Source organism: Pantherophis guttatus, chromosome 1, assembly GCF_059756535.1.
Source record: "Pantherophis guttatus breed Tessera chromosome 1, ASM5975653v1, whole genome shotgun sequence".
NCBI lineage: Eukaryota > Metazoa > Chordata > Lepidosauria > Squamata > Colubridae > Pantherophis > Pantherophis guttatus.
The window spans coordinates 5,685,464-5,709,827 of record NC_142063.1 but is presented as its reverse complement, the minus strand read 5'-3'; the positions used below and the strand labels follow the sequence as shown (position 1 = coordinate 5,709,827).

Below are 24,364 nucleotides of genomic sequence, written 5' to 3'. Positions count from 1 at the left end.
CAGGTGTGGCATGAAGAGGTGCCATGCAGGAGAGAGGAGAAGAGTTCCAGAGGGCAAGCCGATTTGCTGCTACCAGTGTGACGCTTGTCCAGAAGGGACCATTTCTAACAAGACAGGTAGAGCAGACTTCAAATGTTCATCTTCCAGGATCAAAGAAGACTTTATTTTAAGTCATTTTTGTTTTTGTTATGATTTTTCATGAGATTGAAATGAAATCATATCTTTCAGGAAAACCTTCCAGTTTACAGCTCTAAACTGCCCTGGCCACTGAGGCCATTTTCCCCGATCCTCAGCAGTTCCATGCAGGATAGTTTTAGGACAGAATTAAAGAAAGTCTAACTAGGATTTCCATTGCTACTCTAACCTCCAATTGGAAAAACTAACTTCCAATCTTTCCTGAGGAAGTGATGTGTGTGGACCAAGCTTTAATTTTTATTATTTATAATATGCTCCTTCCATCAGCACTATCATCCTTTGAGGAAATAGACCTGCCAGGGAAAGAGGACATTCATCTAGCTATGTCTCTTTGATAGAATAATCTATCCCCAGGATCATCATAAATGAAGACTGATTTGCCCTTTTTGATGCTCCATAAATTGTACAGGGAGTCCTTTTATCACTCCCTTTGTGGATAGGCCAAGAGTAGAAAGAGAAAGTCATATCACCTCTGTAGGAGGAATAATGCATATGGCAGATACCCTTGAAATTCTTAGCCAAACACTCTTGATTTCAGATGCAGCTCACTGTGACCCTTGCCCAGAAGACCAATTTCCCAACAAGGACAAGGACCAATGCATTGCCAAGAAGATCCACTTCCTTGCCTATCAAGACACCCTGGGAAACATTTTAGTTTTTCTTGCTCTTTTTCTCTCTGGGATCACTTCTGCAGTCCTGGTGATTTTCCATAAACATCATGACACACCAATTGTTAAGGCCAACAATCGAGACCTCACCTACATCCTCTTGGCCTCCCTCTTGCTCTGCTTCCTTTGCTCCTTCCTTTTCATTGGTCAACCTGGGAAGGTCACCTGTCTTATACGACAAGTTGCCTTTGCCATTCTCTTTTCCCTGGCAGTTTCCTCCATTTTGGCAAAAACTGTCATGGTGGTTCTGGCTTTCATGGCCACCAAACCAGGGAACAAAACAAAGAAACTCTTAGGGAAACCTCTGACCAACTCCATTGTCATAGCCTGTCCCCTGATCCAAACAGTCCTTTGTGCCACCTGGCTGGTAACCTCCCCTCCATTTCCCAGTTGGGACTTTCACTCCTTGTTTGGAGAGATCATCTTGGAATGCAAGGAAGGTTCATCTTTAATGTTTTACATTGTCCTTGCCTACCTAGGACTTTTGGCCCTCATCAGTTTCTCGGTGGCATTTCTAGCTAGGAAATTGCCTGATAGTTTTAACGAAGCCAAGTTCATTACTTTTAGCATGCTGGTCTTTTGCAGTGTTTGGATCACCTTCCTCCCCACCTACCTGAGCACCAAAGGGAAGTCCATGGTGGCTGTGGAGATCTTCTCCATTTTGGCCTCTGGAGCTGCTCTCTTGGCTTGTATCTTTTTTCCCAAATGCTACATTATTCTGCTGAGGCCAGATCTGAATTGTAGAGAAAATATAGTAAGGAACAAGAATTTCTAACTAATGCAGGGATCAGCTTCATTTATATTTGTCATTGAGGCATGTTTAGAACGTGATAAAAAGTCTATAAAATGGTGATATGAAGAAAGATTTTCTCCATTAATGAATTCCTTATCATATTCTGTAAGTGGCAACAATTTAACTGTGGTCAGCAATAATTACCCATACGTTGTTGTTTTTTTTGTCATGTCTTCATCATGTACTCAGTGAGATGATGTGCCTTGCGTGAATGAAACTTTATTAAATATATGTTTATTATTTTCATAAAGAGGATATATTTTTATTTCCTTTAGTATTTTCTTTAGTTTATTTTTAAGCTAGTGTTTTAAAGGGTTGAATTCAGTATCAGTGTTTTAACCATCTATGGATGCTTCCCTAGTTGTCTGAGGCTCTATAGAACTTCCCCTAAAGGTAAAGGTAAAGATTCCCCTCGCACATAGGTGCTAGTTGTTCCCGACTCCAGGGGGCAGTGCTCATCTCTGTTTCAAAGCTGAAGAGCCAGAGCTGTCTGAAGACGTCTCTGTGGTCATGTGGCCAGCATGAGTAAATGCTAAAGGTGCACAGAATGCTGTTACCTTCCCACCAAAGGTGGTCCCTATTTTTCTACTTGCATTTTTTATGTGCTTTTGAACTGCTAGGATGGCAGAAGCTGGGACAAGTAACGGTAGCTCATCCCGTTACACGGCACTAGGAATTCGAACTGCTGATCTGCCAGCCTTTTGATTGACAAGCTCAGTGTCTTAGCCACTGAGCCACCATGTCCCATATAGAACTTCCCTACCACTCCTCAATTATTTTTGAAATAGTACAGTTTAAATACCCAACCCATCCAGATCTACTGTACATCCTCATCAAGGTCAGGCAGGATTTCCCTCAGATGGATGAGCAAAGTATGTCACAACTGTATGCAGCATATTAATAATTTCTTGTGACATTTCAGCTCTTTGACTTTCTTGGAAAACCACAGTACTCTATAAGATCCGTATGCACCAAGAGTCTGTACGGGAATAATTCCACCCATGCCCAGAATCACAATCAAATTACCTTAATGGGTAATGTTCTCAGCAAGGTCATCCAGGGCATGACAGTCATCTCACCTTCCTAAGTAAAGTCAGGAGGCACCTCCAAATCACTCAGTCCTGTGACATAGTAATTGAAAGATGATAACCAGCACCTTGAATGGGGCCTTGGAGGAACCTGGGAACCACTGCAGCTCATGCAAGAGAAGTCTAACATGGGACAACCTAGAAATGTCCAATATTGTGAGCACCTATTTTTTTTTTTAATTTGATTTATATGCCGCCCTTCTCCGGAGACTCAGGGCGGCTTACAATGCGTTAAGCAATAGCCTTCATACTTTTGTATATTTATACAAAGTCAGCTTGTTGCCCCCACAAACTGGGTCCTCAATTTACCTACCTTAGAAAGGATGGAAGGCTGAGTCAACCTTGAGCCTGGTGAGATTTGAACTTGCAGTAATTGCAGGCAGCTGTGTTAATAACAGGGTGCGTTAAACCACTGTACTACCAAGGCGCTCTTATTTTGGACCAGTTGCAGTTTTCAAGGGGTCTTCAAGGGTAGGCCCAATACAAGAACATGGCAGTAGTCCAAATGGGAAGGGACCAAGGCAGAACTGCCAGTCCTGGGTAGTGCACAATTTCTATGTTGATGATAACATCTCCATTTCCATCGGATTTCTCATGTGTGCAAATTGGCCCCTAAAATTGCAAACTTGAATTCTCTGGTTTTCAATAAACTTTAACAAAATATCTATGGCAATGTAACTGATATGTTCATTTATTAAGAAAAATCTTCTTGGTTAAAGATAGTAACAATAGAAGGGGGGGGGGAAACTAGAGGTTTCCTAATTATGAATATGTATACTTACTGTTATGTATCTAATTTTGGAGGGAAAATTTGGAGGGAAAAAGCTCAGCAACGATTGGCCAGCACCCTGGCCAAGATACTATATAAAGGGAGCTGTCACCTTGTACGTTTGCTGGATTCTCACTGTATAATAAAGAGCTGTTGTTGGCTCCTGGCTCCTCACTCGACCAACTTAACACTTACATCATCTATTACTTATGAATTTATCATTTTCTCCTTCTTTCTGAAATCTATAAATATGAATGTACATTTTTGTCTTTAAGTGATCCTCCCACTATTCTCTGGACAGGATTTATACAAGTTGCACTCTTAACAATCAATATTGCCATGAGACTTAGTTGGTTTTTTTGTCCACAGTGTTGAATCCACAGTGGTTTTGGGAGGGAGGGGGCCTGAAGGATTAAGCAGTTGTAATAGCCACACAAACATTACAAACAGTGCTTGTTAAGCAACAATGATGAAAAATACCTTTGCAACCTATCACGTTGATGACATTCAAAGGTGTGTAAAACATAGAAAAACTCAAGTCCTTCCATAATTGTTGTAACAGATTCCCTTAGCGAACACTTCCAACATGGTTTTGAAAGCAGCCACCAATGACCTCATTCAGTTGTGGCCACTTGCAAAATGGCGGCCGCTTCTGTAATTGCGCAATGCAGCCGTTTGACAAAGTGATCCATTCTGCTTCCCTCATACAATCTGTGCAGCATTGCAGAAAGCTCCCATGGTAGGTGAAGTTTCAGGTGGGTGACAACATGAGTGACTTTTGGTCTATGGCAGTGGTTCTCAGCCTGCGGTCCAAAGACCCTGAGAGAGGCCATAACATCATCACATGGAGTCTGCGAAGGCTTGAATAAATGTTATGATTAACATCTTGAGTTACGTCTTGGTGATCCACGGCCATGGTGTACGGCCACAAAATGTATTTAAAGGAGACCCATGGTGAAGAAAATTGTAAGAACCACTAGTCTATGGGCTTGATATTTGACAGGGGTTGAGTTAGTAAAGCATTTCATCATTGTTTAGGTTAATATGCTGCATAAGTGAATCTGCAAAATTGTTTGATATCAACTGTAGATCACTACTTTGTGTGCCAGGACTACACTGTCATCAGCAAATAAGTTTTTGTATGGAGGCACTTGGTCCAAATGTTTGCAATTGTTCTGGGAAGGTCACAGAGAGAAGCTTCCAATTGGAGTCTGGAGGACCTTGCTAAGTGTAGATGGCCCTGAAATACTTAAAGACTTGTGATTCTAGTTGCAGCTTTGTGTGACTTCTGCCCAATAGTCCAGTATTGTAACAAGGAGAATAATCACAGCATTCCCAAGAAGTTGCACTTCTTGTCCATTGATGGACCCTGGGATACAATTGTGTGATTCTTGTTTGGTCTCTGTATCTCATCTGCAGTTCTGATCATCTTCCTTAAAGACTGTCAAGACCTATAAGAAAACCAATACATATGGAAACCAGGGTTGAGGTAGGAGATGACAAGGATGAGCCCAATGGAGGGGTTAAATGCTCCATTCATCTAAGTCCCCAAGAGATCTAAGTCCAGCCTACCCGGAATTCTGTTGAGGGACTTCCGGCAGCGATGGCTGGAAAGGGAAATTAGCATAACCATAGATGATAGAAATTAGGGTAAAAAACTAACAGTAGGAGATGAATAAGGAAATGATGCAAGTATATTTTTACTTTAAACTATTTGAATTAAGAATCTAATACTAGCTTTTTATTAATATATAAAGGAGAACACTATATATTCTGTTGATGACAAAAATATATATGTAGAATGTTGTGTGGGTTTTTGTAGGTGGTGGGGTTTTGTTTGTCTTTGTGCTGTCTCTATATTTATATTTAATAAAATTTTTAAAAAAAGAATTCTGTTGACTCTTATTTACTGCCAAATTTGCTTTCACTGTTAGAAGATCAGATTCTTATGGAGACCATTAGCATAAAACAACACTATATTCATCTGGGTTGCCTGCACTCCTGATTTCCTGTGCTTGACAGTTGATGACATTAAAGACTACCAAGAGGTCACATTGAGCTGGAATGGATGCACTGCCCTCATCCTGCTTCTTCCAAAGTACATCTAAATGTGCAACCAATCCCATTTCTATGTCAAACCCAGTCCTGAAACTTCACTGAAATGAGGATTCATCCAGGGTCCACCAAAATAGTTGAGTTTGATGTGGTCCAGCAATTGTTCCTTGAGTAGGAGTCAAACTGAGTCCTCCTTCAGAGGTAGGGGAACAACCCCCTCTCTCAAGGATGATTCATACTGGCAGCATCTCAACTGTGGGTTTGTTCCCAAAGACAGAAGACTTTCTGCATCAACTCTTCCACCACTCTTGCTTGCATCATCTCTGTTGCTCTTTTGGACATTCAGACTCTCCACAGCTCAATTTTATTCTGTTTAACAAACTGAAGCTGTAGGAGGAGTGACAGAAACTGGGCATGGAGTCAAAAGATGAATCAGCCTAAACTCTCTATGTAGCCACAAAAGGATTAAATCCAATCTCTCTTGAATTCCATTGACCGTTATCTAACACCAAGGTATACTGATCATTGGTTTATTAGGTTCCTGTGGATAGGCATGATTAGTAATAAATCAGTCTAATTGGAACTTCCTGTGTAGTCTCAATGTTTTTCAACTGACACAACATTTACAAAGACATTTCTTGAGGTAGCCACCATACTACTCCTTGAGCAGAAATTAATAGTCAGCAAAAACCCCAGATTGCACAAGAGTCCTAAGAAGGACAGCAAACTGTCATGCAGAATCAAAGATGAAAAGTTGCACTTCTGGGAGGAACAATTATTTACAACTGCTTGGTTTTAACCCAATCTTGCAATTCTGAAAATGCTTTCTTTGTTGTTCATGTTACAACAGAATAACAGAGTTGGAAGGGACCTTGGAGTTCTTCCTAGTCCAACCCCTTGCTGAAGCAGGAGAATCCATACAATGTTCTCCAGTTCGTTCTTAAAAGCCTCCTTTGTTGGAGCACCCACAACTTCTGGAGGCAATTCCTTCCACTGATTAATTGTCCTCATTGTCAGGAAATTTCTCCTTAGTTGTAGTTGGATCACTCCTTGATAAAGTTCCATCCATTACTTCTTGTCCTGGCTTCAAGTGATTTGGAGAATAGGTTGACTGCATTTTCTCTGAGACAGCCCCTCAAATATTAGAAGATAGCAATCATGTCAATACTACTACTTCTCTGAGTCTAAACATAAACAGTTTCTGCAATAGTTCATCATAGGTTTCAGCTTCCAGCCACCTAATCATCTTTCTTGCTCTTCTCTCCAATCTTTCTATGTTCTCTACATCTTTTTTTATATCATAGCAACTAAAACTGGATGCAGTATTCCACGTGTGATCTTCCCAAGGTATTATAAAGTGGTACAAACACTTCACGTGATTTTGATTCTATCCCTCTGTTAATGCAACCTAGGATTTAAACCATGACTGTTCCTCCCCATTAAACAGCCTCCACGCACAATGGCAAAACGTTGACAGCACTGCTTGGTCAGTCCATGAATATACAACTGAACACCATCAGCATACAAATGATATCTGACTCTGACTGAGAAGGCCTCATTGATGCACCCTGAAAGTTGGTGGATTGGGCTCAATCTCTTCCCACCAACCAACATTGAATGGAACCACGGTGGCGCAGTGGTAAGAATGCAGTACTGCATGCTACTTCTGCTGACTGCCGGCTGCCAGCAATTTGGCAGATTGAATCTCACCAGGTTCAAGGTTGACTCAGCCTTCCATCCTTCCAAGGTAGGTAAAATTAGGACCTAAACTGTTGGGGGCAATATGCTGACTCTGTAAACCGCTTAGAGACACCTGAAAAGCACTATGAAGAGGTATTTAAGTCTAAGTGATATTTCTATTACTATTCAGATGAAGGAGGGAACTGCATAACAGTATGCACCCATTCTCCGTTATTGCAGTTTCTAATGTCATCATCTACCATGTAGCTACAAATAAACTAGTTCTTCCATCCAAGTAATGGCATCACTGCTCAGTTACAAGAGTACAACTGATTATTATATGCCAGCATGACCCATTAGCATTCATACTAACGGACCAACTATGGCAAAGGCCACACTCCATCTTGTTTGCAGGGGGTCAGTTTCATGGAGGTCAAATTCACAACTTTACCATGACTCCATCTGCTCTGTGCATTACAAGAAACACAAATATGTTTTTCCATTCTGGTGAATGAGAAGCTATTGCTACACGTGTAGAACAATTGCGTTTCGTTGCAATTATCTGAAGTACAGTAATACTTAGTGTATATCCCCTGTGGATTTCTAGATACAGAGCTCTTCCAAGCTATAAAAATATCTCTGAGTTCAGCAGATGGGGGGGCAAAATATGTCACTTTAGCCTGTCTTGCAAAGAGCTCACTCCTGGCTTTGAAGAGACTCACATGCCTTTGTTTCCTCTATTGTCATGGCCCAAACACAGGTAAGAGGAAGCATTATTGATATAAACAACATATTTATCCTGTGGCATCCAGGTGGCACAGGTAGTGTCTGATCTGCTAAGGTTCCAGTAAGATTTCAAGAGGAACCTTCACATCAGTTTCTGCATAAACCTTTATTTCTGTTCTAGGAGGGAAGGTGATAAGAATGGCTGGGCAGGAGTCATGCTACTGCTGATGCTGATGCTCTTCTGGTTCCTGGCTCCAACTACAGCAAGGAGGCTGCAAAAGATGTGTGTGTTCAGGGATTATATCCAGATAAATGAAAGCTACTATAGGCCTGGTGATCTCATTATTGGTGGGAATTTGCCCTTGGGAATCATTATAAAGTCTCCTGCCTTGGACTTTAATACAGTGAATCGTCTTCTAAAGAATATGTAAGTTTAAGCTAGAGGGGAAACATCCAGATACAGTAAATGTTGTCTTTGCATTAAATTCTGGGATTTTTTTCAGAAATACTTCTTCTAGTGTCTGTACTGTCCTGGTGTAATCACATTTTGTGCTTTTCTCAATAAATTAACAAGCTCTTAAAATAGGTTAGAAATCAGGAAAATTATAAAAAAGAAAAAATGAAGAGGGAAGCTGTGCTGGCCTAGTGAAGAAGTCAAATTATAATATGAATCTCACCAGTAATTTCTTCTAGAAAATTCAAATAAAAGCTCAAGACTCTTCAAGGGGATTCAAAAATCCCTCTTAGTAATGTATCAGCATTGCTGATGAATAATGGCCTTCAGTAAATCTATGAAGTGACCCCCACTGTAGTCCTGGGCTCAGCAAATTTTACCCCACCTGAAGAAGCTGCTCCAAGAGAAACCTTAAATAATTATGGTGAAAGGTGAGCAGCTGGAAAGGATTACAGCCATTGGAGCAAAGCAAATATGGCAGGCATGGTAGAGTGTATAAAACAGTCCATAAAATCTATGGAAAGGCTTGTCTCCTTTCTCACAAAGTCATCCAAGCTTAGACAAAGGAAATCCTTTGGAAAAAACCCAAACCCAATGAAATCTGGAAGTTTCTGCCCCCAAAAGTCTCCCCAAACAATAAAGCAAATTCTACAGCCATGCACAAGTTTTCCTGTAATGTTCTCCAATGTTTTTCTCACTACAGCCTCCTCACCACTTACTACCAGCAGTTCCTTGCATTGATGTTTGCTGTCTCCAAGGTCAATAAGGATTTTCTTCTGCTCCCCAACATCACCCTTGGCTTCCACATCTACGGCCATTTCCAAAGCGAGATACATATTTCCTTAAACAGCCTCTCCATACTCTCCTCACGAGGCCAAGTGGTTCCAGGGTACAAACGGGGCTGGCAGGACACTCTGCTCTCCGTCATTGGTGGTCTCAGTGCCAAATCCTCAAGGCTGATGGCCCCCATCTTCAGCATCTTTAAGGTCCCACAGGTAAGAGAGCTCTCTTGGATACAGTATGGAACAGACAAAGATCAAAAGCACACACAGAAGTCAGGATGAAACTAAAAGAAGGTTTTTTTGTGGGGTGGGAGCGTATAATGAGCTTGTGACTCTTAGATTATTCTTTATTAGAGGGTAGCCATCATTTTAGTGCCATTTATTCTCTGTATCAGATTGTTGGTTTCTTCTCTTGTCTTCTGACAACCAATAAAAATGGCTAAAAAGGGAAGAAGATGAAGTTTGCCAGTCAAAATGAGTCAGCCTGACTTGAGGGCCATCAACCACACAATGGTTACTACTAAAGTCAACATAAAGCATTTACTTTGTCTTTGAAAAAAGAATCTCTTTTTCTCCAGCTGGGTGTTGGCTTTGAGTTCTCTCAGGGAGAGAGAAGAGTTTATTCTTCTTTCTTCCGGATTAATCCCAAGGAATCTCCTCAGTATGTGGGTTTAGTCCAGCTGCTCCTGTATTTCCAGTGGAACTGGGTTGGGCTTCTGGCCCCTCAAGATGACCGGGGAGAACGTTTTGTCTCAACTCTGACACCAATGCTCCAGGAGAAGGAGATCTGCCTGGCCTTCACTGAAAGGTTGAAATTGGATAATTTTGAAACCACTCAGACTAAGTTTATTCACAATTTTCTTACCTTGTCTAAAACAGAAGTGTTTATTCTGTTTGCAGACTCAACTGTTACTGGCAGTTTAATAGGGGCGGTATATTTTTTTGAAAATATCATGAAAGTATCATTTAGGAAGGTTTATATCTTTACATCCCATTGGAAACTTGGCATGGGACAATCTGAAGAAAAAATGCAATATATAAAAGTTTTGAATGGGGCCTTGCATTTTAGGGACCATTCCAGGGAGGTCTCAGAATTCAGCCACTTCCTCCTGTCTTTAGACCCCTTGAACCCCCAAGGAAATGTCTTTCTCCCTCCATGGTGGGAATTTGTCTTTGGCTGCAAGATCCATAAATCAGGAAAGATCCCTCCAAAGGGAGAAAAACAATGTACAGGAAAGGAAAATCTGCAGAATCTACCCATTTACACTTTTGAAACAAGAATGACAGGAGAAAGTTACAATATCTACAATGCTGTTTATGCTCTGGCATATGCTTTGCATGCAATGTATGGATCCAGAGTTCGACCGACCATGATGAGGCTTGGAAAGAGGATCTCAAATGTCCACTCATGGCAGGTAATTTCTGGGACTTTTGACTCGGTCTACAGACACTTAAATCGGAAGCTCCCCATATGAATTTCTTCAGTTCCTGATTCAATGTATGCATGCTCCCATCCCAAGTCATCTGAGACCCTGCCCTTTTTTTTAGTTTACCATTTGTTGTGCTACTCAGCTTGATGTGTGAAAAGAGCTTCTGATTAACAACGGATGGAAACTAACCAAGGAGAGACACAACCTAGAACTAAGGAGAAACTTCTTAAGGAGTTCTTCAGAAGTTGTAGGTGCCCCATTGCTGGAGTCATTTAAGAAGAGACAGGATAGCCACTTGTCTAAAACTGTAGAGAGTCTGTTGCTTGAGCAGAGGGTGAGACTGGAAGACCCCAATGTCCTTCCAATACTATTATTCTGTTTCTATGACAACCACAGCAAAGAGCAAGATTCAAAGTGGTACTAATGGGTTCCTGTTCTGAAATTCATCAGAATGTTCTGCATCAAAGGCTAAAACGTTGGACCTCTCTGAATAGTGAAGTGACCAACCAGGTCAGATGCTTCCTTCCAAATGGCCCAGTAGATTAAACCTGGTTCCTGCATTTGGCAGCCTTTGACAATGAGCTAGAGAAAATCAGTGGAATTTTCCATAATTCTGATAGAAATCATTTCAAACATTCATTTATCAGTTAACAAGAACTTGGAACAAAGGAAATACTTGAAAATGCATGTAGCCAAGTCTCACAAGAGGAAAATCCTAAAATTAAATTTAGATTGTGGAACTAAAATTCTTCTGTTTTGGTGGAATTTGAGTTGGAAACCATGCCCAGTGATAAAGGGAAAATGTTTAGTTTCAGAGTTAAGTATTTGGTGTTACACCTGATTCCTCAGATCGCCACCAAGAGATGGAAGTAGCCATTATGTGATGACAGAAGCCACAATGTCTCATTTGTAGATCTAGCTCAAATACTCCAATTTCTGAAGGTCTCGTTTTATTTCAGATTCTTGCCTATTTGAGCAATGTGAAGTTCAACAACAGTGCTGGAAATGAAGTCTTCTTCTCAGGAGATGCACTGGGATCTGTTCTTTATGATCTTCTCAATTGGGTTTTCCTCCCCAATCGATCCTTTGTCCCCATAAAAGTTGGGCAAGTAAATCCTGAGGCTCCCCCTGGCCAGGATTTCACCATTAACTCCGATGGAATCGTCTGGGCCAAAAAGGTGAGCTGCAAGGAAATGTTGTAAGTTCAGGGAAATATTCATTCTCTTTCTGAGATGCAGAACATCTTCCTAACTTGAAATATAATCAATTGAGTCAGAAATGGGCAAATCCCAGATATGCAATAGAAAATATAAGTATAGAGCAAAAAACAGAGGTGATTACTTATAAAGAGCTTCTTTTTTTGGAAAGGGGTAAACTGCAACTGAAATCTTTAGATGAATTAAAAGAAGAAGGGATAATTTATACTTGGTTTCAGTATGGTCAGCTTCAGGCTAGATGGAGGGAAGATCAAAAATTTGGTGTTATGCAAAATGAGGAAAATCTGGTGAAACAGATTAGAGATCAAAGCCAGATTTCATTTCATTTACATTTCATTTATTAGATTTCTATACCGCCCTACTCCCGAAGGACTCAGGGCGGTGCACAGCCAAACAATAAAAACACATACAATACAAAATTTAAAAAATAGAATAAAATCAAATTAAATAATTTTGGCCCCGACAAATTTAAAACCCAAACTTTTAAAACCAATTTAAAATTGAATATATAAATACTAAAAGATGTTTAAAATTTTAAAAATCTTTTATAAAAGAGGGGGAAAATTAGGCCAGGCCAGCCTGGTGAAATAGTAAGGTCTTTAAGGCGCGGCGGAAGGTGCGCAGATCCGGGATCCTCCGTATCTCTGGGGGGAGCTCGTTCCAGATAGTAGGTGCCCCCACAGAGAAGGCTCTCCCCCTGGGGGCCGCCAGTTGACACTGTTTGGCTGACGGCACCCGGAGGAGCCCCTCTCTATGGGAGTGTACTGGCCGGTGGGAGGCTATTGGTGGTAGTAGGCGGTCCCGCAAGTACCCGGGTCCTAAGCCATGAAGACCACCGGGAGCCAGTGCAGCTCGCGCAGGAGAGGTGTTACATGGGAACGCCATGTCGCTCCCATTACCACCCGCGCGGCCGCACTCTGCGCCAGTTGGAGCCTCCGGGTGCTCCTCAAGGGGAGCCCCATGTAGAGAGCATTGCAATAGTCCAGGCGGGAGGTGACAAGGGCATGAGTGACCGTGCGTAAAGAGTCCCGATCCAGAAAGGGACGCAACTGGCAAATCAGGCGAACCTGATGAAAAATCCTCCCGGTCACGGCCATCAAGTGCTCTTCTAAAGACAGCCGTGAATCAAGGAGGACGCCCAAGTTGCGAGCCCTCTCCGTGGGGGCCAATGATTCGCCCCCAATAGTCAGTGATGGCGTATTAAAAGATGCATATTAAAAGGTTGTATAATGCATTATTGGAAATAGATTCAGAAATAGAATTGGTTAAGGATTGTATGATAAAATGGGCACAAAACTTTCAGGAACCAGCGATGATGGAAATGTGGGAAAAGATTTGGGTCAGAAATGTTAAATTTACGCAAGCACAAAATTTGAGAGAGAATTTTTATAAAATGTTTTATAGATGGCACTTAGATCCTAAAAAATTATCATGTATGTATTCTAATTTGCAAGGTAAATGCTGGAGATGTGAATGTAATGATGCAACCTATTATCATATATGGTGGACCTGTAAGAAAATCAAGGCATTTTGGATAAAAATTTGGTGGGTGATGCAGAATATTCTGAAAAGAAGGTTGAAATTTACTCCTCAATTGTTCCTATTGGGTATAACTATGGACTGTACAGTATCAGAGACTAAACTGATTTTGAATCTAATATCAGCAGCTAGGCTGTTAGTAGCACAATATTGGAAGAAAGACTCTTTGCCTATTATTGAAGAGTGGATACTGAAAGTAACGAACCTAGCAGAAAAGGCGAAAATCTCAACGTACTTGAAGGACTATACACAAGAAAGATATGTATCAGAATGGAGAAGATGGATTGACTATATTCAATAATAAGTATCAGACAAGAAAATATCAAATAGCTTATGAATGAACGTTAAGTATTAGAAGTATTTTGTTATCTATAGTGGAGTTAAGGTTTCAGGGGGGGAGTTAGTAGTCTGAGGACAAGTAGGTTAATCTAGTTTATGATTGTTAAATGAAACACCTTGTATTTTGCTCTGGGAAGTCTGGGGGGGGAGGGGGGATGAGGGGAGGGAAAGGGTGGGGGGAATATGGGGTGGGGGGAGAAAATTTTTGTTTTTTGTAAAACTTTTCAATAAAATTGAGTCAGAAATCACAGTAGTCATTTGATGAAAAATCTGCTTTGCATATAGCACCTTTGACGTCTGGTTTGTGTCATTCCACAAAGGGATGAGATTGAGAAGAACTTCTGCTTGAAACGCAGGATGCAATTACAGCAACCAACAGTGATTTCTACAAACCATTGCTGCTCAGTTGTAGCCTCATGGTTCTTCCTTTTAGAAATGTTGTGGTTCAGTTGTAACCCTTCCTCAGCAGGATGAAATCCCAGTTCCAATCTCCCACATCCATGAGTGTGTCAGTAATGCCAGTGGCCTGAATCCCTCAGGAACTGTTCCATATTTCTGATATACGGTAGCAATGTATTTCTTTAGAAGAGAATCAGAACATCAAAGTAGGAATGGGGAAAAGAATTAGGAATGAGGAAAAGAATGAATGCATTTTTCTTTTTTTTAATTTGATTTATATGCCGCCCTTCTCCGGAGACTCAGGGCGGCTTAAAATGCGTTAAGCAATAGCCTTCATTCTTTTGTATATTTTATACAAAGTCAGCTTATTGCCCCCACAAACTGGGTCCTCATTTCACCTACCTTAGAAAGGATGGAAGGCTGAGTCAACCTTGAGCCTTGGAGAGATTCGAACCAGCAGAAATTGCAGGCAGCTGTGTTAATAACAGGGTGCACTAAACCACTGTACTATCAAGGCATTAGGTTCATTGCTTAAGTAATTTGAAGTATTTCTCTTTCAGACCATCCCCTTTGCCAGGTGTGGCAGGAAGATGTGCCAGGCAGGAGAGAGGAGAAGAGTTCCAGAGGGCGAGCTGGTTTGCTGCTACCAGTGTGACACTTGTCCAGAAGGGACTGTTTCTAATCAGACAGGTGGAGGAGACTTTAATTCTAAATCTTCCATAATCAAGGAAGACATTCATTAAATCAATATATTTTTTGTCATTGTGTCATTTTTGATAAGATTGAGATGCACTCACACTTTTCAGCAGAACCTTTCAGTTTACAGATCTAAACTGCCCTGGCCACAGAGGTCACCTTTCCCAACCCACAGCAAGGATAGTTTGAGGGCACAATTTATCAATCCCCAATTTCTATTTCTATTTCTACTTTCACCTCCAACTGGGAAACCAACTTTCAGTCTTTTCTTGAGGAAGTGAGGCATATGGTCCAAGCTTTTATTTGATCATTTAGAGTGAAGTTCTTCCGGCATCTCTAGCAACCCTTGAGGAAATAGACCTGCCGGAGAAAGAGGAGATCCATCTATCTATGTCTCTTTGATAGAGGAGGAAGGAGGGAAAATGAACAGATTTGAGATACAAAGCAGAGAGATTAAGGCTATCAGGTTAAGGGATAATGTACTCACAAACAAAACAGCAGCATTCCTGGATAACAGAACTGTCCATCTACTGTGGGTTCCATTATCCAATGGGAGAAAAAAGAGGCAGCAAACTGAAAGCCTCATCAGTCATGGAAGTGCACAGTGAATGAATAACTGGAACTGAATAAATCCTTGTCTCTGGCTAATCTATCCCCAGGATCATCATAAATGAACAATTATTCACTCTTTTTGTTGCCCCATAAATTGCACAGTGAGTTATCTCATTATACCCTTTGTGGGTAGGTCACCAGCAGAAAAGCAAGGAAGCAGAAAAGCATGGTAGTTGCTCAAGAAATCCTTAGACAAAGACTTTTGATTTCAGATGCTGCTCGCTGTGAACCCTGCCCAGAAGACCAATTTCCCAACAAGGACAAGGACCAATGCATTGCCAAGAAGATCCACTTCCTGGCCTATCAAGACACCCTGGGATACACTTTAGTTTTTCTCGCTCTTTTCCTCTCTATGATCACTTCTGCAGTCCTGGTGGTTTTCTATAAACATCATGACACTCGAATCGTCAAGGCCAACAACCGAGATCTCACCTACATCCTCCTAGTCTCCCTCCTGCTCTGCTTCCTCTGCTCCTTCCTCTTCATTGGTCAACCAGGGAAGATCACCTGCCTCTTCCAACAATCTGCCTTTGCCATCCTCTTTGCCCTTGCAGTTTCTGCTGTGTTGGCAAAAACTGTCATGGTGGTTCTGGCCTTCATGGCCACCAAGCCTGGAAATAGGTCAAGGAAACTCTTAGGGAAACCACTTACCAACTCCATTGTCATAGCCTGTCCCCTGGTCCAAGCCCTTCTTTGTGCCACCTGGCTGGTAACCTCTCCCCCATTTCCCAATTGGGATTTCCATTCCTTGTTTGAAGAGACCATCTTGGAATGTAATGAAGGCTCAGCTTTAATGTTTTACATGGTCCTTGCCTATCTTGCTGTTTTGGCCCTCATCAGCTTCACGGTGGCCTTTTTGGCTAGGAAATTGCCTGACAGCTTTAACGAAGCCAAGTTCATTACTTTTAGCATGCTGGTCTTTTGCAGCGTCTGGATCACCTTCCTCCCCACCTACCTGAGCACCAAAGGGAAGTCCATGGTGGCTGTGGAGATCTTCTCCATTTTGGCCTCTGGAGCGGCTCTCTTGGCTTGTATCTTTTTCCCCAAATGCTACATTATTCTGCTGAGGCCGGATCTGAATTGTAAAGAAAATATAGTAAGAAACAAAAATTTCTAACAAATGCAAGGTTCGGCCTCATTTGTATTTGTCTTTGAGGCATGTTTAGAATGTGATAATTTTTGTTCTGTTGAAATCCAAATTGAAATCTTCATATAGTGGTTTCTTTTAATTTTATCCCAATTATTTATCAAGGGATTTCGTACTAGATGTCTCTGAAAGTATGTATGAATTTTATTCTTTCCTTCCCACAGAAATGTGTGCCATTCCAATTGAAGATTGTGGCCCTCTAGAGTTAATACTCTCTTGTTATTTAATTGAACCCTATGTTTAAGCCACATTGCTGCTGCTGCTTGATAGTATCATTCCCAATCCGGCAGGCCAAAGCTTCCTTTGGTTCTAGAATCCTGTAAACGTTTAAGTTTTATTCGGGATTTTCCCCCCAACCAAATGAATTTACCTATTATTTTATTTAATTGTTCAAAGAATCTTTTCCTCAATCTTATTCGTATTGTTTGGAAGAGGTATAACAATTTGGGTAATACGTTCATTTTTATTGCGGTGATTCTACCAATTAAAGATATTTGTATTTTTGCCCAATTGTCTAAATCTTTTTATATCTGTTGTACCAGTTTATCATAATTGAGGACAAGAGGATAGAAGGGAAACTCATCAAATTTGCAGATGACACCAAGCTGGCAGAAATAGCCAACACTCCAGAAGATAGGCTCAAGATACAGAAGGATCTGGACAGACTTGAACATTGGGCGCTATGTAACAAAATGAAATTCAACAGTAAAAAAGCAAGGTTCTACATTTAGGGAAAAAAAACAAAATGCACAGGTACCGTATATGTGGTACCTTGCTCAATAGTAGTAACTGTAAGAGGGATCTTGGAGTCCTAGTGGACAACCATTTAGATATGAGCCAGCCATGTGCAGCAGCTGCCAAAAAAGCCAACACAGTTCTAGGTTGCATAAACAGAGGGATAGAATGGATGGGGAGGAACAGACTCAGGCTCAACCCATCCAAGACCGAGTGCCTGTGGTTTCTGACGTCCCGATATAGTCAGTTGGTGCCATCACTGACTATTGGGGGTGAGTCGTTGACCCCCATGGATGGGGTTCGCAACTTGGGCATCCTCCTGGACTCACGGATGTCTTTAGAAGAGCATATGATGGCCGTGGCTGGGAGGACTTTTTATCAGGTTCGCCTGATTCGCCAGTTGCGTCCCTTTCTGGATCGGGACTCGTTATGCATGGTCACTCATGCCCTTGTCACCTCACGCCTGGACTACTGCAATGCTCTCTACATGGGGCTCCCCTTGAGGAACACCCGGAGGCTCCAACTGGTCCAGAATGCAGCCGCACAGGTGGTGATGGGAGCGACGTGGCACTCCCATGTGGCTCCCCTCCTGCGCGAGCTGCACTGGCTCCCAGTGGTCTTCCAGGTGCGCTTCAAGGTTTTGGTTACCACCTTTAGAGCGCTCCATGGCTCAGGACCAGGGTACTTACGAGACCGCCTTCTGCCACCAGTAGCCTCTCACCGACCAGTTCGCTCCCATAGAGAGGGGCTCCTCCGGGTGCCGTCGGCCAGACAATGTCGACTGGCGGCCCCCAGGGGGAGAGCCTTCTCTGTGGAGGCACCTGCCATCTGGAATGAGCTCCCCCCAGAGATACAGAGGATCCAAGACTTCCGCACCTTCCGCCGCGCCCTAAAAATGTTTTTATTCCAACAGGCTGGTCTGGCCTAACTCTTCCTTTTAAATTGGGTTTTAAATGTTTTACATCAATTCGATGTTTAAATTTGTTTCTTGAGCCCAAATTATTTAATCTATTTTTAATAGTTTTTGTATGTTTTTTGTATTTTTATCTTGGCTGTTCACCGCCCTGAGTCCTCCGGGAGTAGGGCGGTATACACATATGATAAAATAAAATAAAATAAATAAATAGAATCAAGATCACGTGAAATGTTAATACCACTTTATAATGCCTTGGTAAAGCCACACTTGGAATCCTGCATTCAGTTTTGGTCACCACGATGTAAAAAAGATGTTGAGACTCCAGAAAGAGTGCAGGGAAGAGCAAGAAAAATGATTAGGGGACTGGAGGCTAAAACATATAAAGAACGGTTGCAGGAGCTGGGTATGTCTAGTTTGATGAAAAGAAGGATTAGGAGAGACATGATAGCAGTCTTCCAATATCTCAGGGGCTGCCACAAAGAAGAGGGAGTCAAAGCACCTGAGGGCAGGAGAAGAAGCAATGGGTGGAAACTAAGGGCAGGAGAGAAGCAACTTAGAAATAAGGAGAAATTTTCTAACAGAACAATTAATCAGTGGAAAAACTTGCCTCCAGAAGTTGTGAATGCTCCAATACTTGAAGTTTTTAAGAAGAGATTGGATAACCATTTGTCTGAAGTGGTGTAGGGTTTCCTGCCTAAGCAAGGGGTTGGACTAGAGGACCTCCAAGGTTCCTTCCAACTCTGTTATTCTATTCTATTCTATTCTATTCTATTCTATTCTATTCTATTCTATTCTATTCTATTGTATTCAACACTCACACTATCTGAGCAAACTATGGCACAGGCCAAAATCCATCTTGTCTGCGGGGACTCAGTTTCATGCAGGTCAACTAAACAGCTTCCCAATGACTCCATCTGCTCTATGCATTACAAGAAGAGACACAAACATGTTTTCCATTCTGCTGTATGAAGAGAAGCTGTTGCTAAGATGATAGAACAATGGCTGTTACTTGCAATTTTCAGAAGAACAGTAGTACTTAATGTATCCCCTGTGGATTTCTAAAAACAAACATCTTCCAAGATAAACCTGCTTTAAAAAATATCTCTGAGTTTTCCAGATGGGAACAGGATCTGCCACCTTAGTTGGTCTTGCAAAAAGCTAACTTCTGGGTCTGAAGAGATTCACATGCCTTTGCTGTTCTTTGGTCACAACTCAGACACAAGTAAGAGGAAGCATTGTTGAGATAAATTTGCCCTCGGGCCATCCAGGTGGCGCATGTAGTGTCTGCTCTGCTGAAGCTCTGGTGACATTTCAAGTGCTACCTGCAATTCAGTTTCTGCACAAACCTTGATTTCTGTTCCAGGAGGGAAGGTGAGAAGAATGACTGGGCAGGAATCATGCTACTGCTGATGCTGCTATTCTTCTGGCTCCTATCTCCAACTTCTGCAAAGACACTTGAAACTCTATGTGTGTTGAGGAATTATTTTCAGTTACAGGAAAGCTACTATAGGCCTGGTGATCTCATTATTGGTGGGAATTTGCCCCTAGGAACCATTGTCCTATCCAATATCCCAGATTTTCAAGAAGACCCATTGATGCTTGTTACACAATATTTGTAAGTTTCCCTTGGAAGCAAAACATGCAGATTATTGTTCATAGTGCCTTAAATTCAGGGACTCCTTTTAAATTTATTCTACTATTTTGCAATGTCCTAGTGTAGCTCACATTTTATGATTCTCTCAGTAAAGTGCCAAGCTTGCAAAAGAGGCCAGAATTCTCAATCTTTCTTTTGTTCTTCATCAGGAAGATGATTAACAACAACAAAGATGAAGAGGGACAACATATTAGAAACTGTGGCAGCTTAGTGAAGAAGTCAAATTATAATATTAATCTGAGTAGTAACTTGTGATAGAAAATTCAAATAAAAGCTCAATCCTCTTCCAGTGTTCAGGAATTATAAAATCTCTCTCGGTTTTGGAATCAGCAGTGTTCATGAGTACTGGCCTTCAGTAAATCTATGAGGTGATCCCCACTGTTGTCCTATGCTCAGCAATGTTAACCACACCTGAGAAAGCTGCTTCAAGAGACATTCAAAATTGTTAGGGTGAAGGAATTGCAATTGGGAAGTATTACAGCCTTTGATGCAAGTGAAAATGGGAGGGATTGTAGAGTGCTTGATATGGATGGGAAAGCTTTTTTTCTTTTCTCACAAATCCATCCAAGGGTAACCAAGGAAGATACCCTTAGAAACCTGAAACCCAATGAAACTTGGGAGTCCTGCTCAAAAGATCTGCCCTAAAAAGCAAAGCAAACTCTACCAGCTTTCCTGCAGTGTTCCCCAATGTTTTTCTCACTACAGAGCCATACCCAGTAACTACCAGCAGTTTCTTGCATTGACGTTTGCTGTCCCAGAGGTCAATAAGGATTTCCTTCTCCTCCCTAATATCACCCTCGGCTTCCATATCTATAGCCATTTCCAGATTGAGAAATTTATTTCCTTAAACAGCCTCTCCATGCTCTCTTCACAAGGCCAAGTGGTTCCAGGCTACAAATGTGATGGACAGGACACTCTGATCTCCATCATTGGAGGTCTCAACTCCAAATCTTCAAGGCAAATGGCTTCCATCTTCAGCATCTTCAAGGTCCTACAGGTAAGGGTGCCCCATTAAATACAGTATGGATTAGACAAACATCAGAAGTACACACAGAACCCAAAGCTGAAAGCAAAGCTGGTTGGGGGGCACATCATGAGCATGTCACTCTTCATTTATTCTTCATAAAATAATATTTTATGTTTTAGTGCCATTTATTCATGGTTTCTTCTCCTGTCTTGTTGTATGTCAAAACCTGTAGCTGGCAGCTCTTCCTAAGAATGGAAGAAGCTTCGTCTTGCCACTCAAACTCAGTTAATCACACTGGCAGGGTTATAAGTCACAGAATGGTGACCTCCTAATGTCACCAAAAACATTTAATTTGTCTTTGAAAAATTAATCTCCCTTTTTCCAGCTCGGTGTTGGCTTTGAGTTCTCTCCAGGAGAGAAGAGAGTTTATCCTTCCTTCTTCCAAATTAATTCCAAAGTATTTCCACAGTATGAGGGTTTAGTCCAGCTGCTCTTGTATTTCCAGTGGAACTGGGTTGGGCTTCTGGCCCCTGAAGATGACAATGGAGAACATTTCATCTCAATTCTGACACCAATGTTCAAGGAGAAGGAGATCTGCCTGGCCTTCACTGAAAGGTTCAAATTGGATGACACTCGTATTACAATGAAAAAATTACTTCATGTTTTCCAAACATGGTCTAAAATGGAAGTGTTCATTCTTTTCGGGGACTCCATCAGTATTACCAATGTACAGCTGTCTCTCCGTGCTCATGAAATATTGAAAAAAACATCGCTTCTGAAAGTTTGGATCTTGACTTCACATTGGAAACTTAGTGTGGGAAAATTTGAAGATGTATTACAATTTATAAAGCCTCTCCATGGAGTCTTGCATTTTAGGGACCACGCTGGGGATGTCTCAGGATTCAGCCATTTCCTCCTGTCTTTAGACCCCTTGAACCCCCAAGGAGACGTCTTTCTCCCTCCATGGTGGGAAAATGTCTTTGACTGCAAATTCCACAAACCAGGCAAGATCCCTCCAGAGGGGGAAAAACAATGTACAGGAAAGGAGAATCTGAAGAATCTGCCAAATTACACTTTTGAAACAGGCATGACAGGTGAAAGTTACAATATCTACAATGCCATTTTTGCTCTCGCACATGCTTTACATACAATGTATGGATCCAGAGCCCAACCGATTATGTTGAGACTTCGAAAGAGGATCTCAAATGTCCAGTCATGGCAGGTAATTTCTGTAGCTTTTTACTCAATCCACAGACACTTAAATTGGAAGCTCCCCATATGAGCTTCTTCAGTTACTGATTAAATACCTGGTTTTATAGGTGCTGGTTCTCACCTATAAAGCCCTACATGGCATGGGGCCGGGGTACTTGCAGGACCACCTCCTACCAGCCTCCCACCACCCTGTGCGGTCACATAGGGCTGCCCTCCTCCAGGTGCCATAGGCCAGACAATGTTGGCTGGTGGCCCCCAGGATGAGGGCATTCTCGGTGGCCGCACCGACCCTCTGGAATGGGTTACCCATCAGGCTCCAGATGGCCCCTGACCTCCGCACTTTCTGCACTGACCTGAAGACATGGCTGTTTCAGCAATTTCCCTGATCTACTACGAGATTTTATTCTGTTTGGGGTTTTATATTGGCTGTTTTTAGGATTTTTTATTGTTACATGTTTTTATTCTGTGCACTGCCCCGAGTCCTATGGGAGAAGGGCGGCATATAAATTTAATAAAATAAAATAAATAAAATAAATAAATACCTGCATGCTCCCATTTCAATCCACCTCAAAGCATATTAAAACAGCAATGATTAAAAACAGTATGAAATAAGCACAATATTTTATTGAAAGAGGGTAAAAAGAGAAGTAAACCAAACCAGTTTTGCATAAGTGTAATATAGGAAAGATATTTATAAAGCCCAAAATGCTCTTCAACAGTTGCCCAAATTTCAGGAGGTGACCATTCCAAGGAGGAGGAGAAAGATAGCAATCTGGGTGTGTTTGTGCAACACATTTCAACAGCTCAGTTGAAACACAAGTGGGCATATTTGCAGAACAATTTCAGTTTCCATGCTCAGTATGTATCCTCAATCCTACTTATAAAAATACACTCAGTTCAATTCAATTAAATACCATGACCCTGAAGATTTTAAATGAACAAACATTTTAAATGAACAAACAGGCACCCCACTACGCAAGAACAAAAATCACAACCCGCCAGCTCACAAGAATCAGACCATGTCTCATGTAACAACCACCAGCCACTCAAACATACCTAAACCAGACCATGACTCAGAAGGAGCTGAACAAACACCCACAGTAATTTGCATTACATAAAAAGGTATTTAAAGACCAGAGTTTTCATGGATGAGCCCAACTCAAAATACACTGACGATGTCTCCTTGAATGGTGATGAAACATTTTCAACCAAATTGACAAGCTCGGAGCTTACACCAACAGCCCAGCACTCAATTCATTTTAAACTTGGTTTATGTTTCTATTGCTTAGCATCCTGTGTGACTACTACCCATTTGTTTTGTTTATCATTTGTTGCACCACTCAGCTTGTTGTGTGAAAATAGCTTCTTTCAACCACAGTACACACAGCAGGATTCAAAGTGGTCCTAATGGGCTCCTGATCTGATATTCATCAGATTTTTCAGCATCAATGGTTAAACATTGGTCCCCTCTGGAGCGTAAAGTGACAAACCAGGACAGGTGCTTCCTTCTGCATGGCCCCTCTTGGTCAGACCTTGTATCTGCAAACTGCTGCCTTTGATTATCAAGTAGATAAAATCAGTGGAAATTTACATGGTTGTATTATAAATTATATTCATTTCAAAGATGGATTTGTCCATTAACAAGACTTTGGGCCAAAGAAAATATTTAAAAATGCATGTAGCGAAGTATCACAGGCGCAAAACCATATAATTAAATTTGGAAAGTGGCACTACAATTTTTCTATATATTGTATTCTGATAAAACTGGAGTTGAAGAAACCATGATACACAACAATGAAGAGAACCTTCTATAGTTTGGAGTTAAATATCTGATGCTACTCCTGATTCCTCAGATCTCCACCAAGGGAACTCCTCTAGCTTCTCAGACAAAAACAAAAACAAAAAAAACACACTTCATCTCAAGATGGCCACCCCTGTTATGATAGAAGCCACGATGTCTCATTTGTAACTCTAAGCCAAGTATTTGAAGGTCTCTTTTCTTTTAGCTTCTTGCCTATTTGAGGAATGTGCAGTTCAACAACAGTGCTGGAGATGAAGTCTCCTTCTCAGAAGATGGACTGGGATCTGCTCATTTTGATCTTCTCAACTGGGTTCTCCTCCCCAATCAATCTTTTCTCCCCATGAAGGTTGGGCAAGTAAATCCTGAGGCTCCCCCAGGCCAGGATTTCACCATTAACTCTGATGCGATCACCTGGGCCACAAAGGTGAGATACAATGAAAGATTCGTTCTCTTCTGAGGATGCAGAACATCCTTCTAACCTGAAAAATAA

At 41.5% G+C, this 24,364-nt stretch overlaps 1 protein-coding gene across 1 annotated transcript; it reads left to right on the top strand.

Annotated features, from left to right (window-relative positions):
• Positions 1–10,381: 10,381 nt before the first annotated feature.
• On the top strand, positions 10,382–14,891 carry LOC148116283 (extracellular calcium-sensing receptor-like). Its single transcript, XM_087890923.1, has 3 exons — positions 10,382–10,625; positions 11,600–11,818; positions 14,695–14,891. The coding sequence occupies exons 1-3, from the start codon at positions 10,491–10,493 to the stop codon at positions 14,875–14,877; spliced, it is 537 nt and encodes a 178-aa protein (XP_087747049.1). The 5' UTR covers positions 10,382–10,490; the 3' UTR covers positions 14,878–14,891.
• Positions 14,892–24,364: the final 9,473 nt, after the last annotated feature.